At 36.4% G+C, this 16,932-nt stretch overlaps 1 protein-coding gene across 2 annotated transcripts in view; it reads right to left on the reverse strand.

Moving 5' to 3' along the window:
- Positions 1 to 1,933: 1,933 nt before the first annotated feature.
- Positions 1,934 to 16,932, reverse strand: part of LOC142340591 (uncharacterized) — a 32,562-nt gene continuing 17,563 nt past the window's right edge. Inside the window, exons 4-10 of one of the 2 annotated variants that reach the window (XM_075391266.1) lie at positions 13,814 to 13,988; positions 11,832 to 11,955; positions 9,340 to 9,590; positions 8,726 to 8,920; positions 7,180 to 8,194; positions 4,680 to 4,885; positions 1,934 to 2,331 (exon numbers count right to left, since the gene is read on the reverse strand). In XM_075391266.1, the coding sequence (XP_075247381.1) occupies positions 4,753 to 4,885; positions 7,180 to 8,194; positions 8,726 to 8,920; positions 9,340 to 9,590; positions 11,832 to 11,955; positions 13,814 to 13,988 (1,893 nt within the window). In that variant the 3' untranslated portion in view covers positions 1,934 to 2,331; positions 4,680 to 4,752. The remainder of the gene's footprint in view (positions 2,332 to 4,679; positions 4,886 to 7,179; positions 8,195 to 8,725; positions 8,921 to 9,339; positions 9,591 to 11,831; positions 11,956 to 13,813; positions 13,989 to 16,932) is intronic. The other variant, XM_075391267.1, reaches the window with a different exon arrangement.

Consider the following 16,932-nt stretch of genomic DNA (forward strand, 5'->3'; position numbering starts at 1 on the left):
TTCGACAGATCGTTTGAACAAAACTGTCCCCAAAAAGTTGAAAAGCTATTTCCAATACACAATTCAGTAATTCAATTTAGTTACTGCTTCTGTTCAGGAACTTACCAACCCAAAACCTGCAAAAACAGGAAACCAGCATAAAGCAACAAGAAATGTAGAGACCGAAATAAAGAAAACGGAAAAAATTAATAAGAAATAGTATTATTTATTCCAGTGAAAACTGCCCTCATTGCCCTTCAATTCCATTTTTTAGAAACAAAGCCTATAAATTAGATCAAAACTAACAATTTAAACATAGCTGGCAAATTGCCAGAAAATAGCCGCAATAGATTCGTAGATCGGCAGTCTAAAAAAGAACAGTAAAAAAGACAGACCAAAAAAATTCGTTTTTTCATTGAAGGCTGATCTGTTATATTTTGATTAAAAATCTGTATAAATTATTGCTGCCTCTATTAGCTGATCTCAAATAACCTTCATTTAGAGTGACACACACCCATTTGACCTTATCTCTGAATTAATGTAAATAAAAGTCAAAATCAAAGTGAAGAAGTCATTTTTGAGAGTGAGGTATGTCAAGTGTGACCAAAAATTTAATCATGCGCATGAACGAAAAAACTCGCTCCACTAAGAGCGAAAAATGACGTCACACAAGCAATTCAGTTGAAATTGCATGAAAAAATGAACAAAAAGTGGCTGTGACGTCATATGGTCGTAACAAAAAACATGACGACGAAATGAAAAAACATAGCAGGACAAGTCCTGACGCACAATTCAAAGATTTTTCAATGACTAAACAGAAAACTAGACCTAGAACGGACTATGAATGGATTGGGGAAACAATTTAGAAAAAAATCCGATCCAAAAAATCGAAAACAGTAAAAATCAAAGTGAAATTGCCGCATGTGAACAAAAACCACTAGCTAGAAAGTGAATTTTTTGTTCAAACACCGTTTTCTCACTGTACTTTAAAATTAGAGCAAAAAAATTTCACGCCACAAAACCACTCGCTTTTTCGCTCCACTTCCTGTTTCGGCGTGACCAAAATCACTACTCCAATTTGACTTCAAAAATCATGAAAATGTGTGAACAGATCTTAAAAAAAAGACATCACCCCAATACAATTCAAATACTTTGAATTGTAAATAACCAAGAGAAGGCCAATAATAGCCCCAGCTATCGCTGTGCGGCTATTAACAAGAAAAACGAGCAAACATGAGCAAAAATATTGAAAAAATAAAAAAAAACAGAAAAACATATCCAAAAAATTTGATTAAATTTTCTCAATTACTTTCAGAAAAACTCAAATTCATTATCAATTATATCGCAAAGCCACACAAAACCGCTGAAACAGCCGATTTGTACAATAGGAATCCAAAAATGCTATATATCACAAAAAAATCCACTCCCTTAACGAAAATTTTTCCACACCTACTTTTCTCTCTCAAAAATTTAGCATGAACAGAAAAACCACTCTCTCTTTTTGCAGCTGTTCAGCAATTTGACCTAAACACTTTCTTTTCACGCATTTCACTTCCTGTTTCAAATGCAATCCAACAAATTTACCGGTAAGAGCGCTCGACCAATACTCAACTGCGAGTTGTAAAAAATAATAGGAGCGCTATAATAGCCGTTTGAGAAGCTGAGCCGGCTATCAATAAAACCAAACAAAAATTTTCTATTCTCGAAAGTTTTTGATACAATTTATTCACAAACGATTCAATTTCGCCGGCCGAGTTGATTGATCAAAATGACCTATGACCAGAGACAAATTGTGATCTTAACTGAACGAACCAAACCTGATCAAAATTGGCGCTAAATGAATCAAATTCTCTGCAAAATTGACTTTTAATGTTCAATTCTCGACCCCGGTTACGTTCAGAAGACACGCTATTAATCTATAGTTTTGAAGAATAGATCAATGCTTGAAAAAGAATTAAATATTTGAAAATGAATTGTGAAATTATATTCGAATTGAGAAGATTAGTATACACTTAAAAGGGGGTTTGCTGATACGAAAGCAAATTAAATAGCACCATTACGACTCAAATTCAACAAAAATCAAATTGTTCGTCTTCAGTCATTTTACTAATATAGACACCGAGACATTGAAACATTGAAATAGAAGCAGAAATTTTTCAATAATAATTTTTAATGACAATCGAATGCACAGATGTCAAAGTTTTGTGATTAGTTCTGTTACAATAATTCAGTCTGTATGTTATGCAATAATTATGCAACATTTTTCAAATTGGTTGAATAATTACATAAGTTTGTGATATTTGGTATTCCCTGAGTTTCGATTCGAAGGCGCGTGTTTTTGTCAACAACAACAAACATACCCGGCAGATTGCCGGAAAATAGCCGCCGTTGATTCCAATAAGCATGACTGGGATTGAAATAACAGAAGATATTGAAAAAAAAAGATTTTCGTACAAAAACATTTTTTTAAGTCCGATTTATTTTGATGGCATTTCGTAGTTGAACATACTTCTGTTTCTTAGAGAGAGGCTACAGGGGCTACTATCAATGACAATAAGCATTAGAGAGAGGTAACTAATACTTATAGGACCGACGTTCAAATAGCGGGCATCTAAAATTGGGCTTTATGGGTTTATCCCGTTTCTATTTCTGACTTCAATTTTTTATACTGACTGTTCATTTTGAATTGCTTTGCTGAGCAACTGATGTTCAAAATCACTTTTAGCAGAATGAGAGAAGAGAGAAACTAGCCTAGAGAAGTCAAAAAGATTTCACGCAAAATGTTGAAAAGGCGGCAAAATGAGGTAAAGCGAAACATTTTTTTATTCGACGAAGTAAAAAAACATAGCCGGAAGAATTCCGGAAACGACTCGAGGCACCAAAACTTCACAAAAAGCTGAAGCCATTACCCTTTGTATTACACTATTAACTCATTACCTCCGCGGGTCTCATCTAAAAATCGGTGAAATTTAAACCACTGTCACCAAGAGAAAGAAAATGCAGCAAAATTTTATTATTGAAAACGTTTGGTAACGTTAAGAAATTCTGAAATTTTTAGGATGGTCAAAAAACTGATAGCCTGACAAAGCTGACAGGGCCATCAATTGCCCTCAGATAATTAATGATTCTAATCTCAAAAAGATCGCGAAAGCAAACGGCAGACAAAAACTTTTCAAAAAGACAGGAAAGTCAAAATTATTCTAAAAAGAGTGCTCAAACTTAAGAATCAGAGAACAACTATAATTAGATTTCTAATCACATCAATTAAGACAAAAATAATACATGATTCTTCCTTGTTGTATAAATGCTAGACAACATGATTTCATACTAATTCAAAAATTAAATTAATCATAGAAAAACAAAAGCAACAGAAAAATATTCAAAGGCAAACAATCGTCCAAAAACAATACCAAGCCTGGAAGAAAATTGCAATGAAAAGTAATAAGTCGAAATGTCGGAAAAGACTTTCAAGCAAACTCCCAGTACTGCCTTAATTTGAATTAAATCAATTGCAAACCGAAGAAACCAAGATCTAAGAAAAAGCTGAATTCATTCAATTTTTTAACAACTGAAAAAATCAATATAACGAATACAAAAGTAGGTGCCAGGACAAAACTAGAATGATACAAACGAGAATGTGAAGAATATGGACACAATGTTAGGAACACCGTAACAAAAAAACCAATTCTTGATTTTTGAAAGTCAAAAATGAAATTTAAAAAAATCAAGAAAAACGAGTACATTTCAGTGATCAGCATTCGAGACATAGGAAAGTCAACGAGTGATTCGAGACAAAAATTCAACCTGCTGAACAGAATAAAACAAGAAAAAGCAGAATTCAGACATACGAAACAATGAAAGATTTTGCAAAAAAAGGGGTCAAAAAATATTTAAGACTGCATTTATGAAAAAAATTTATCTGTTTTTTTCAAAACCTTAACACCAAAAAATGATTGAATCTTTATTGAAACGAAAGTAAAGTCCCTCATGTTCCCCAAAATACTATTTCTAGTAATTAAAAGCAAAATAAAAACAACAAAACTGAAAAAAAATTGGCAAAAAACTACGAAAATCGGATTAGCAAATGTACAATTTTATGAAACAAAATTACATCGAGGTAGAAAGAGGCGTTGAGTATATGAATTATCAAAGAGAAGTTGCCATATTAACTGATTTTTGACAAAAAACAGCTAAAAGATCCAAAAATGAAGAAATTAATAGAAAAAAAGCCAAAAATTAACTAAAAAATTAAGAAATATGTGCCAATTTCGCATTTGAAACGCAATTTCAGGCTATGCAAAATACTGTGCTATCAATTTCCGGGGTTTACATTTGAACATAGCATCGATTAAAAATTATTTCTACAAAAAACCATATTACAAGCAAAAAAACTAGGCCACTTAGACGAAAAAACGGCTAAAAACGGTTATCTATATGTGCCATTCAGTCAAAAACTACTTTTCAATGTCAAAAAGTCATTCACTAAACGCAGCGCATGATCAAAAAACTTCTCTCGCTCAGAAAAAATTAGTTCACACTGCAATTTTACTCGCTTTCGCTTTTAGGTCAAAACATCGTCTGAACGAATAGTACTTCCGGTAAAAAAAAAAAAAACCTTAAGAAAACCAATACTCCTCTTCGAGTCGTAAAAAAAAATAGGAGCGCTATAATAGCCGGCTGAGAAGATGAGGGCGGCTATTAATAACAATAGTACACGAGCAATGCAATAAACAAGCGTTGAGTTAACATTGGAGATGACAAATGGGGGGTTGTTCACGAGCCCACTTCGACTGCCTCGAGACTGCTGGGTCGAGACAGTGATTCGTAACTACTTGAGGACGATGTTGCGAACTCGGTTCCGGCAAAGGGTCTGCTTCGAACCTCCAGCATGTTACAGGACATTGACCTAAACAGTGGATTTGGAACCATTTTAATTTTAAAAAGCATTTTTTAAACACATTATCGAAATACGACGTGTTAGTTCTTCCTTTAGTCAGTCGGAAGGTCACTCATCCTAAAATTGAGGTGTTAGGGATATAAAAATCCGCCGCAACTCTGTTTTCAACTCAGGCCCTTGTCTTTGCTTTGCTGCAACTGACTTTATAATAGCAACACGCTTTATTTCGGTGTAAGACCAATAGAAAACATAACCAACTAACGTCGGGCGAATTGCTCTCAAACGATCGGCGAGCGGTTGGCTTCATCAGTAGCTAGGAACGGCTTAGGGAGGCTAGTTTTAGCTTGATTCGACTCTGCAACTTTTAGTTTTCTCTAGCCCTGTTAGTGAATAAATCAAAAACTGACATAAAATTGTTGTATAAAATTTGTGATAATAAAAGTTAATTAAAATCTAAAACTAATGCATGGCTTAAAAAAAATTGCAGTAACTTATTATCAAACCCTATAGGAGATTTTCTGTTAGGTTGAAAAAGCTGAATAATGATAATGAATGTCAAAAAAGTTGAAAAAAAAAAATTGCATTTTTTTTTAAAAAATGCTAAAATTCGTGGTGTTAAGATCTTGAAAAACGTTCCACTATATTTAGAAACTATGCGGTAATCGATTCTCAATCCATAGAGGAGGTTCCTTGGTATTTGAGGTTGGAGAAACTTAAAAAAATTTCAAAAAACTTGAAAAAAATAGCAATTTTCATCTAAAAATTGCTAAGTTTTGCTGATATTAAAAAATTGAAGATTATTCCATCATCAATAGAAATTTTTCAGTAACTTTTTAAAAATTTTTCAAGGACGTTTTCTGGCCCTCAGGTCTGGAAAAACTTGAATAATGACAACAGATATCAAAAAAAAATTGCAATTTTTGTCACAAAAAATGCTAAAATTTGTGATGTTAAAATCTTGAAAAACCTTCCATTTCATCTAGAACCTATAGAGTAACCTATTATGAAAACTTAGATGAGCTTCCTTGGCTCTTCAGGCTGGAGAAACCCAAAAATGACAAGCAATTTCAAAAAACTCGAAAATTGCGAGTTTTAAAAAAAAATCGCTAAAATTTGTCATATTAAAAATTGAAAGCTATTCCATGGCGAAAAAAAATTTTTCTGTAACTTTTCATGAAACCCGTAATACGTTTCCTGGCCCCTGCGTCTGGCAAGATGTGAATAATGAAAAATAAATTTCATGAAAAATTTTAAAAAAATTGGAACATTTTGTCAAAAGAAATGCTAAAATTCCTGGTGTCAAAATGTTGAAACCATTCCATTACCACTAGAAACTGTGCAGTAACCTATTATAAAACCCTAGAGGAGGTTTCTTGACACATAGAGCCTAAAGAACTTAAAAAATGACAAAAACTTTCAAAAAGCTTGAAAAAAATTGTGAAAATTACTATAAAATTGCGTGTTTTTAGCGATCGATTGTTCGAACGTAGCCACGGGGGGATGCACCGGTGGGCTGATGGGGAGAATGGTGGGCGACAGTTGGTTGTGGTGGGGGCAACAGCGCGTTGGGGGGGGGCAATAGTGGGGGTGTCTTCAACCTCTAATAACCGCCGTACACACCATAAGTTTAAGTCTCCAAAACAGTTTGAGCTGAAACATAGCTGAAAGGCTCTAAGAGCACTTAATGCCCGCTGGGCGCTACCTATTTATCCCGTTTTTGAGGACGAAAAGTCAAAAGCGTCAGACGAAAAATCGGTCAAGCGAAAAATCGCAACAAAAAAAAGACCGACAGGACTAATATAATTGCTACAAACTTCGTTTGAGAGCAATTAATCACTCAAAAATGAAGAACGAAAGCGTGAAAAAGTCATTTGAGAAGTCAAAGAATGTTCAAGAAGAAAAGCGCAAAATGGTCAAGCGAAAAATTTGAATAAAAAATAGACCAACACGTTCACTATAATTGCTATAAAATTCGTTCAATGGCATTTAATAATCTCAAATTTATAGAGCTTCGTTTGAGATAAGCATGAAATTTTTACAATCAAACATTACGTCATTTAATAATCGTTGCAATCATAAAATGATTAACCTTTGTTTCATGAAGGAAGACGCAACTCGCATGATAAGTTTTCACTTCCCAGTTAAGAGACGTAATTTTAGACGTCAGAAAGCTTTCTCAATCTTATGTGGAAATGTTTTCGAAACAAATTTCTATAATGATCATACACAATATTAGTGATCAAAACAGTATGAAGTAAAAAAAATCGATATATTTCTCGAGTCTGCTAGAAAAATAAGCTCACCTGGAAGACAATCTAGCAGCTGCCAATAGTTCTTCCCAGTGGTCCAGATACTCAGCAGGAAGACAGAAGGAACTAGGTCTGGGTCTGGATATCCGAGGTGGAACTGGCGACACTTCGTAAACACGACTCTTCTCGTCGTTTCTCTTTATATTGCCCTCGGACACTGACCCATTTTCGCTCATCTTCTGAGGTCTATAACTTTGACGTTGTATCATCACTTTCAGTTTCTCAGACAAGAGCAATTTGGTTTTGGGGAAGCTTTTTGAGTTCCTTGTCAATGGTTTTGTTCGAACGATTGAACTTGATTTTGTATCTGCAGCATCGGTTTTCTGGCCAGTTCCGCTCGAATTTGTTGTACTGCTAGAATCAGATAAAACTCCGGTATTAGGGTCCAAATGAGAAGTTTGACTAAAGGCCTCGGGAGTTTTTCCAGCCGAACTTCCAGCTGCATTTTCTGGAGAACAGTCTTCAACTGGCGATAAAGGTTTCGAGTAAAATGCCTGGAACAGCCGAGATTCCGAGGAGACCAGCGCGTGAATGTCAGAATGGGGTTCTAAAGTCGTGGGGTGTTTCCTGCGTGGTTTTGAGGCGTGGGGTTTTGAAATAGCGCCTAAGGACGTTGTGAAACTCGATCCCAGTTTTACAGTTTTTCTAGAAGCTTGGGGTGACCACGTTTTGCTGGTCGAGGGTGCCAAAGTTTTAGGTGGAGTCTTATTAGTTGTACTAAAACTAGAAAACAAAGGGGGTTCGTTATCTGACAGGGGACTGTGTAACAATGGGAGGGGCATTTTGAACACCGAGTCGTCATCCATGGGGCTTCCAACATGGGTGCTAGACTTGTTTGAACTTCCAGGAGTGCCAGGTTGTGACCCAGAGGATCCGGTTTCGCAAACTGGACTGTGAAGGGTTAATTCTGTTGAGGCTGCACCCAACAAGAGACCCTCTCTCTGGATTGCTTCTGGCGTCTTGACATGCAAGGAACTCTGGACTAGAGCTTCGATGTCCAGATCTTTACCTGCAATGAAACCACATTCAGATCTATTCCTATGACAGAAACTATCGCCTAGAGGTATTGAATGCCCGCCTTCCTACGTGGGTGGCGTTGTTTACAAGTCTCTAAGTTAATTGTCTTTAGTTTCTTAAGGAGTTTTTCGACATGTTCTGCCCCCTCCCTTCCCTTCCCTTCCCCCCAACTTAGTGGGCATATATTTTATGCCCACAGGCACACGTGCTATTGAAACAGAATAGATCCGAATTTTGAAAAGACTGTAGCGGTGCGTCGTCGTCGCCGTCGATCAGAGCCCGGGTCATCAATTTTTGCACAAATTTTTCGTTTTTCTCTGTGGTTCGCTTTCTCTTTAGAGTATCTCAAAATGTAAGTAATCTAGATGTAAGGAATCTTGAAAATCTTGATTAGAAGCACAACACATTACAAATGATAATCAATTAAGCTGCCATTTTTGCGTGCTATACAAAAATAATTATTTAGCATATACGAAAATGGTTTGATCATCAGATCGAGAAGTCTGCACAATAGTTGACCAACTTGTTTTTGAAGACTGGTTAATTTGGGGAAGAGATGGTGTCGATGGGGGCATCAGGGTGAGGTTGAGTCCAGTGGGCCTGGCCTTGGCTGGGGCGGTTGATGAGGGGGTAGTGGTCGTGATTGTGCTACCTGTGTCTGTTCTGGATCTCTTGGGTGCTTTGGGTTCATCCATGCCCAAACTCATTGATCTACCTGCTGATAAATAAATAAACATGTACACGTACACACGTACGTTGGAAATTTCCATTTCAGCCTCCTGGCAGATTTCTTGCATTTAAAATCAAAGTTTTCCTCAAAGTTTCAAAGCTCAAGAACTCGATAGTTTCTTACATGTCCAATCAAAGAAAGCACGACAGTAAGGAAAAAAAGGTAAGCACTTTTTGCTTAAGAACCGTGAATTCTAATATGTTTAAAAGATTAGATTTCTCTGTTATAGCCTTTCCCGTTATAGCCCCTTACCTACAAAATTTCGGCCCGTTAATGGTGTAATTACGCTAATCTGAGGAGGAGGAGGGTTATATGTTCTCCCTGGGGGGATGGGAGGGGCAGGTGGTTGTCATAAAATTAAAGACCCGATTTTCTAAATTAGAAGTAACCCGGACAGATCATTGAACCTGAGGTGGCTGCTGCTAGCATCTCTTCGCTGACTGAAGACGTGTCATGAGCTGACGAGGTTGAGGAGTTGGAGGAGGAGCCGGTCCACCCCACAATGTGGCTCTCACTCGCAGTCCTGAGAGATGACGAGGATCCGTGTGTCTGGTGGTACCTCTGCATACGTTCACTCTTCAGGGACTTTTCCAGCTCCAACAGCTGACCGAGGAAGTTGAAGTTGGGAGCAATTGAGGGACGGCGCTCTTTCACAAACCTGAAAAGTAAATAAACCCAAATTTGCGCATCGCTGCTGTATAAATTGGTTAATTAAATTATGACTAAAACTTTGCAATTTTATGTCTTTCGAAGTTTACAAGCATGTTGTATTTCATTTAAAAAACATTTACAAATATTGCTGCAAATCGAAAGCCTTTTAACTTCATTTAATTGATACAAAAGTTGATTGAATGTTTAGAAAGAAAAATCTCTTAAATTTGGAGTAAGATTTATCCTAATCGGAAAAATATCCTAATCGAACTTCAACTGTAACACCCACAGTTTTTCTTTTTCAAGAATTACGAAAAAAAGATGTTTTTCTTTCAATGAGCATGATTCAAACAATTATTCTACAAGATAGTCATTGTAAACAGACAAGTATAAGAAATGTTTCAAACAAATTTCAACTTTAATATTTTTTATATCCATATTATGCAAAGTCATTTCATTTGCTCTGTTCTGTTTGAGATCTGAAAAATTATCGAAACCCTGTAAGACCTAAACATAAACTGAACAACTTGGGAGAAATTGGTCTCGCACAACAGGGTGGGGGCAATTTAAATTAGAGGGAGTGTTGCTCAAAAGATGTGGATCTTTTTCGTTTGTGCCCCCTGTAAGTTACGCACCCCCAGTTACAGAGCACGTGTCATTATATAGCAAATTGTAGTTAAAAATATGGCGCATGCGATGGATGGGATGCAATTACATGAGCCCAGTAGTTGGGGGGGGGGTTACAAACGGAAAAGATCCGAAATTTTCAATGGTCGCAAAATTGCCGACCCCAGAGTTGTACGAATCCGCGCCCTGCAGATAACAGTCCCACATCTTAACCAATTAGCTATATCGCCGTTCAATGCAAATTAAACTGCATGTTTAATCTTTAGTTTAGCAACAAACTTTCTTCAGATTGAAAGCAATTGAGATCACGCAGAAATTCAAAAATGAAGCAGGAAAAAGCCAGTTGAGAGAGAATAATGTTGTAGAAAAAAGTCCAAAACGGTCATTCATTCGAGAGTAATTAAAAGTACTCGTTGCTGAAAGTTGTTCGTTGCTTATTTTTTATGTTTTGTCAAGTTATTACGAACATCAAATGTTAATGCAATTTGCAATCTTAACAAATTTTGACATGCTAAAGTAATTTGTTACAAGGAAACGCTTTGGTTTCCAGCTAACTTCTTCCATTTGTGCTTCTTGTAAACAAAATTTTGTTGACTTTTTTGTTCAAAAACAATTTTTCCAGAATTGTTTTTTGCGTGAGGAGTAGAGAAATAAAGGGAAAATGACCACTGAATACTAACCATCTTTTCTATACTCTTTTTCGTATGTCATTTTATGTTATTATTGTGAAATAATAACTTGGACATTCATGAATCTCCACATCTAATTGCAAAATAAACTCTACAAAGATTTCTCTTATTACAGACCATCAAATACAGACCAGTATTTGGAATAACCCCTCCTTTTTTAAATATTTCCCGATATTTTTTCTCAGATCTAATTTTTTCCATATAGTTTATGTTTTCCTTAGACTTTAGAACTCTAAATTTAGAAGAAATCATGAAAAATTACAGCTGAATATTTGGCTAGCAGTATAATAGTAAGCTTGAAAGCTTAAGAACAGGACAGAAGAATTTTTGAAAAATGTTGATTATTCTCATAAAATTTCATCGAAGTTCTTCCAAAAAAAGTTTGCCTCCCGTTAAGATCATCAGTGGATGCGGGTTCTCTAATAATGTAATTATTGTATCCTTCTATCTGAAATAAGTCAATCTGCAAACCTAACCAAATGAAAAAATATATTTCAATAGATATTTAGTCGCCTTACCCCAGCTAAGGTGTGATTGGAACTACTATTCGCGCTCAACTTTTTTTGTCAAATAATATCGTATATTGTTGAATTTAAAATTTCTGAGTACGGAATTGAAAGTTTCGGTGCAGTAGAAACTATGACCCAGTGAAACGAAACTAACTGATTATACTTTTCTAAAATATGCGCGATCTTGCGAAGCAAAAATGTCTTCAAAATTAATAAAATGATTTAAATCGTAGCCTCTTTTTGAATATCTAACATGTCTGAACACATTGACATTTTCGCGTCAGTAATTGCATCTAACATCTCACGATTCCCAGCTAAGTGGTCAGAAATTTTTTTAAGGCTGCCAAAAACACGTCGTGTCAGACATTTTTACAAGAATTTTCAAATTTCATTTCAGTGTTTGCAAAAGGTGGGAGTGTTAACCTCATGGCTTCCTCGTGGGTGCAGTTGTGCTCTCGCATGAAGTAAGCGATGGCAACAGTGGCACTTCTGGAGATACCAGCCATGCAGTGGACCAGTACACACCCTCCACTATTCTTGGCTCTATCTAAAACACAGTTACAAAAGTTCAAATGGTGCCCCTTAGACTGCAATGAATATCAGCAGGCCGTTGGTATCTGTTAGAAGGTTGAGAGAGAACAACCTAATGTAAATTGTGCATAAGATAAGCTTGACATAGATTGACAAGAAGCTCTACTTGTTCAACGTATACTTGGCTAGAGAAATGAAGCCTTAAATTCCAGACTCATGGTCAGACCTAGCAGATCTATGTCCAGACCTCCCAGACTTATTACCATACAGTTTCCAGACAACAAAATTCTTCCAGACCATTTATAAAAAGGTCAGTGTTTACTCCCCATCCCAGACAACGTGTTGTCTGGGCATAAAACTATAGGACCTCGACTCGGGTTGAGGAACAAGAAAGAACGTGAGAACGGGTTATAACAGATACCCCAGTTCGAGAGCTTAAGACCAGTTGGTGTAAATGGATAGCACACTAGGCTTGCAAGTAAGAGATGCTGGTTCCAATCCAGTACTGGTCCATTTTCACAGTAGTTGCACCTGCATAGACCCCCTAACATTATCCCCATCCATAAATTATCAAACTCGTAAGGTTTTTGATCAAAAACCGGGTTTTTGAATAACCCTCGTTGCAATTACATCAGTTGTAAGTTAAACAAAATGGATGAGCGGAATTGAAAAAATATTTTAGTCCTCTCTATTTTTGTGAGACTATTTTGAGTTCACGTTACACAGCTCAATGAGTTAAAACTTTGTAAATAACGAGCCAAAATCGGGATGGCTATCTTTGGATAGAATGGGGATCTTTTCTGCTAGCGCCCCCCCCCCCCCGCTTAGTTAGGCACCCCCATTTATAAATGTGTAAACATATTGTTAAAGCTAAGTAATCTTATACGTGAACATATATGAGCAATATGCATTTACTAAAAGCTAGCACAGCTATGGTTTGAAAGTATTACGTATTCAACCAAAATCTGTTGCATATAACGTAAGCATAAATAAAAATTTCTGTATTAAATCATTTTTGGTGTTATCGGCTACAATAAGGGCTTGAGTTTTTGAAACGTTTTAAGGAAACTATTCTAAAAGTGCCTTCAATTTACCTAGACACCTTTGTTTCAATGAAATGCAAATATCGCTCTCATAATTCGCGAAAACTTAGATTTTGGGGGGTGCAAATTTAACGGCTATATAAGGCTGGGGGGGCGCTTGCAGAAAAGATCCTAGAATGGTTGTCATGTAAGATTCTTGCAAGACGAATGGTTGTCATGTAAGATTCTTGCAAGACAAATAGGCTCTTTTCTGTTATTGCCCCCCCCCACGTCCATTTGCACCCCCCACTTATACATGCTATAGCATATTGGTTTCATTTCATACAATTACATATACAATTATATACAAACGGCATTTACAATTTAATTATGCTGCTAAGTGTTGAAATTAAGAAGCATACGGTAATTAAACTTTGCTTATAATGTAAGCAGACAAAGAATAATGCGTGTTTTTAATATTTTTGCGCTTTTCTTTCACAGGAATAGCTTTACGGCACTGATTTTTTTGACAACCGCTAACAAAAATTCATCCATTCGTCTACCGGTACCGGCAATTTATTATGACTGAAATAAGGTATCTCTAAGGACCAAAAGTACATATTTGGGGGGTGCAAATAGACTGGCTATATAAGGCTGGGGGGCAATAACAGAAAAGAGCCGACAAATAGTTATCATTCAAGATTCTTAGATGATCATTCGCTTTCGACGTGGGTGTGGAGTTTCAATGTTTTAATGGAAAGAGCCTATCAATTATAGATACATTTAAAGAGGGAGCGATAGAGAGCGATATGTGAAGAAGATAAAAGGGTTACAGTTCGTATGTGATCTTACCAATGAACTGGAATGCCTGTTGGAAGTAGGGGGTGATGTGGGCGTCGTAGTTGTCATCCACCGGGATGCGCATGAAACAGTCCTCTGAGACACAGTTGGGCTTGATTGTCCCTCTTGACACGTTCAGCACAAAGTTAATGCCCAGGCTGCACAGCTCACGCTCATTCAGAGAATCCTAAACAAACACAAACAAATAAACACAAACATTATTTACCTACCACGCCTCATTAATGGTGACGTCTTAACAAATAGACGTACCAAAATATAGAATTTTCAACGGATGTGATTGGTTGACAAATTTAAAACACTATACCTTTATGCGTTCAATTAGCCTAAGTTGGACATAGCCTAATTATAGATGATATCTTTTACCGCATCTGGCCATGCCTCGCGGGCCATGGCCATGCCTCAGCGGCCCGTGGGACTTGATATGAAACTATCACAACCGAACTTCGAGACCAGTTTCCCTCAAAATAAATTATTTTTTCTCTTTCGGCTTATCGCGATTTATGAGCAACTTTACGTTAACATTCATATCCTATTTTAAAACATGGAGAATTTGTTGAGCAATCAGCCAATCAGAAAACAATACTCCAATTTTCTCAATTGTGATTGGGCAGCAATAGAATTTCTATATTTTGGTACGTCTGCCATTTTCACTAGCGCCCTCATTACTACTATTTAACTATTGGTGCTAGGAATTGGAGCCGAACAGCCGCAGAGCGGAATGGAAAAAAAAGAGATTCAGAGCCGAATGCTTGAATTTGATTGGCCAAATAACCTGATTGGTTTAAATTAAAGAACAGTAAATGTAAGAAATTCCGAATTAAGTAGATCAAAAGCAAAAATTGGGACAATAGAATGAAAAAATATTCAAGCTGCGTATGGCCAATCAGATTTAAGCTTTCATTTCCTATATTCAGCGCATAGCATTATTGGTTGTGTTTTTTTGTTCGGCTGTGATAGCTTCATATCAAGTCCCACAGGCCGCTTACTATTCTCATCTTATGTCTTTCTCCTCTCCGCCCGTAACAGCGTCCTCCTTAACTATTACTAGGTTGACAATTTTTAGCAATAATCCTACAAAATAGGCACAGGATCTCTTATACTGCATCTTTTATCATTTTGTCGGGAGAAGTCTTTGAAAATTTTTGCCAATACTCGACATTACTTGCGATCATACACTCTAAATGTCTGAGGATAAAAAGAGACTTCGTTGATTGATGTTATTTGAAAACAAACCTTTGAAAACTGAAAACTTGGTTGTTTGCTATAGTGATGAGACTTTCAAATCAAGAAAGATTTAAAATTGTATTTTTAGTAGGTCGTTAGAGACGTAAATGAAAAAAATTTCTCCTAACAGCAATAACAACAAGTGCTTTTGGGGCGACCGCGCCTTTTTTGAATGAGTTTTAAAAAAGTGCAGTACATGATTTATCGTGTGAAATTACATAGAAAATCATGTGCGAACACGCGATTTTTCAGTTAAAAACTGACACACGAGAAAATTCCAAATTACGTGATTTTTCGTGTGCAATCACACGAATCTCTCGGGTTGGCCTTCACGAGTTTTTATGCGATCCACACGAGTTTTCATCTTATTTGTCATGTAAAATTACACAATTTTTATTGTGAGCCCTCATTATTTTTCGGGGTTTTTCACATGATTTTTCGGACGTTTTTTGCAAAAAAAAATCGCGCAAAATTTTAAGAAAAAATACACGATTTTTCGTGTGTAAATCCCCCAATAAATCACGTAGACTCACATGAAAAATCGTGCGAATTTACATGAGAAATTACGTGAAAACTCGTGTGAATCACATGAAAACTCGTGAAGGCCAACCCGAGAGATTCGTGTGATTTTACACAAAAAATCACGTAAATTGCATTTTTCTCGTGTGTCACTTTTTATCTGTGTTGGCACATGATTTTTTATGCTATCTTACGCGAAAAAAATTTAGAGTGTAGACGACCTTGCACCCACCATTGTTGGTAAGACACAAGGCAATTTCAAAACAAAACGCAACAGCGCTCGTTTTAAAAGCGAGCTAAAATCTAACAAAACTTAACTTAATTTTGAAGGCTCTAAAATCTGATTCGAAACGTTTCTGAGCTAGCCGAAATTTGTCGATTTTAACTGAACAGGCAGAGCTTAAATCTGATCACAAACCAAAGTGAACAAATGATAGAAAAAATTGTTAAAAATTGTAAAGAAATAAAAATTTGTGCTTCACAGTTTCTGTGGGTCATGAAATGACTCAATCAGAAGAAGTATATAGAAGAGCCACAGCTGAGTCACAGTTATTGGACTATCTCAAAATTTTTGACTGCCTGTTGAACTTTACACCAAAATTGGAACAACCTTCGGCAAATTTGGCTGAAAAATTCTGAAAACAATGCTGAAATTGCATTAAAATTATCCCGAAAAAGTGGCTGTTTGAAACACTACTTTTCGGAACGTTTTCAAAAAGTTGTTTTAGAACTGGGATTTAACTTTGTAGTGTTTACAAGGTCTTGAACAAGGCAGGATCGTACTGAAAAAACCAAGACTTGTCAAGACTTACTCCTTAGTGAAAAAGAAAGCTGACTTTCATTTGAACTTTTGCAGTACTGATATCGACTACTTGGCATAAGGCCCGAGCTGTAAGCGGTAGCTAGTCAGAACAATAAATGAAAAAAAACAGTTATTTAGAAGAAAACTTTTTACTTAAAATTGAATTTGACCAGACTTATATGACCAGGGTTTAATTTAGGTTCCAAATTAAAATCCGTGCTCTCATTTGTACGTTCATGTTCAGATTATTGTGCGTTCAAAAACACCTATGTCCAGACTTTCGTGCGTTCAAAAGTGCGTATGTCCAGACTTTTGTGCGTTCAAAAATAGGTATGTCCAGACTTTCGTGCGTTCATGTTCAGACTATGTTTTTATAATGTATTCTTTTTAAGTATAGATATATTAGGGTGATGGTTGTGGTGAAGTGCCCTAGCAGTTGGAAGCGTTCCTTTTATTGGAAGTATTGGCCTCGATGAATGTATTGGCTGAAGGGGTTGACAGCGACCGACCCAGTGATTAAAGCATGATTTGTTTTGCAACTTCAGCAAGGGGGTATAATTCTAGG

This window comes from Convolutriloba macropyga, chromosome 6 (genome assembly GCF_964194025.1).
Source record: "Convolutriloba macropyga chromosome 6, txConMacr16.3, whole genome shotgun sequence".
Taxonomy (NCBI): domain Eukaryota; kingdom Metazoa; phylum Xenacoelomorpha; order Acoela; family Convolutidae; genus Convolutriloba; species Convolutriloba macropyga.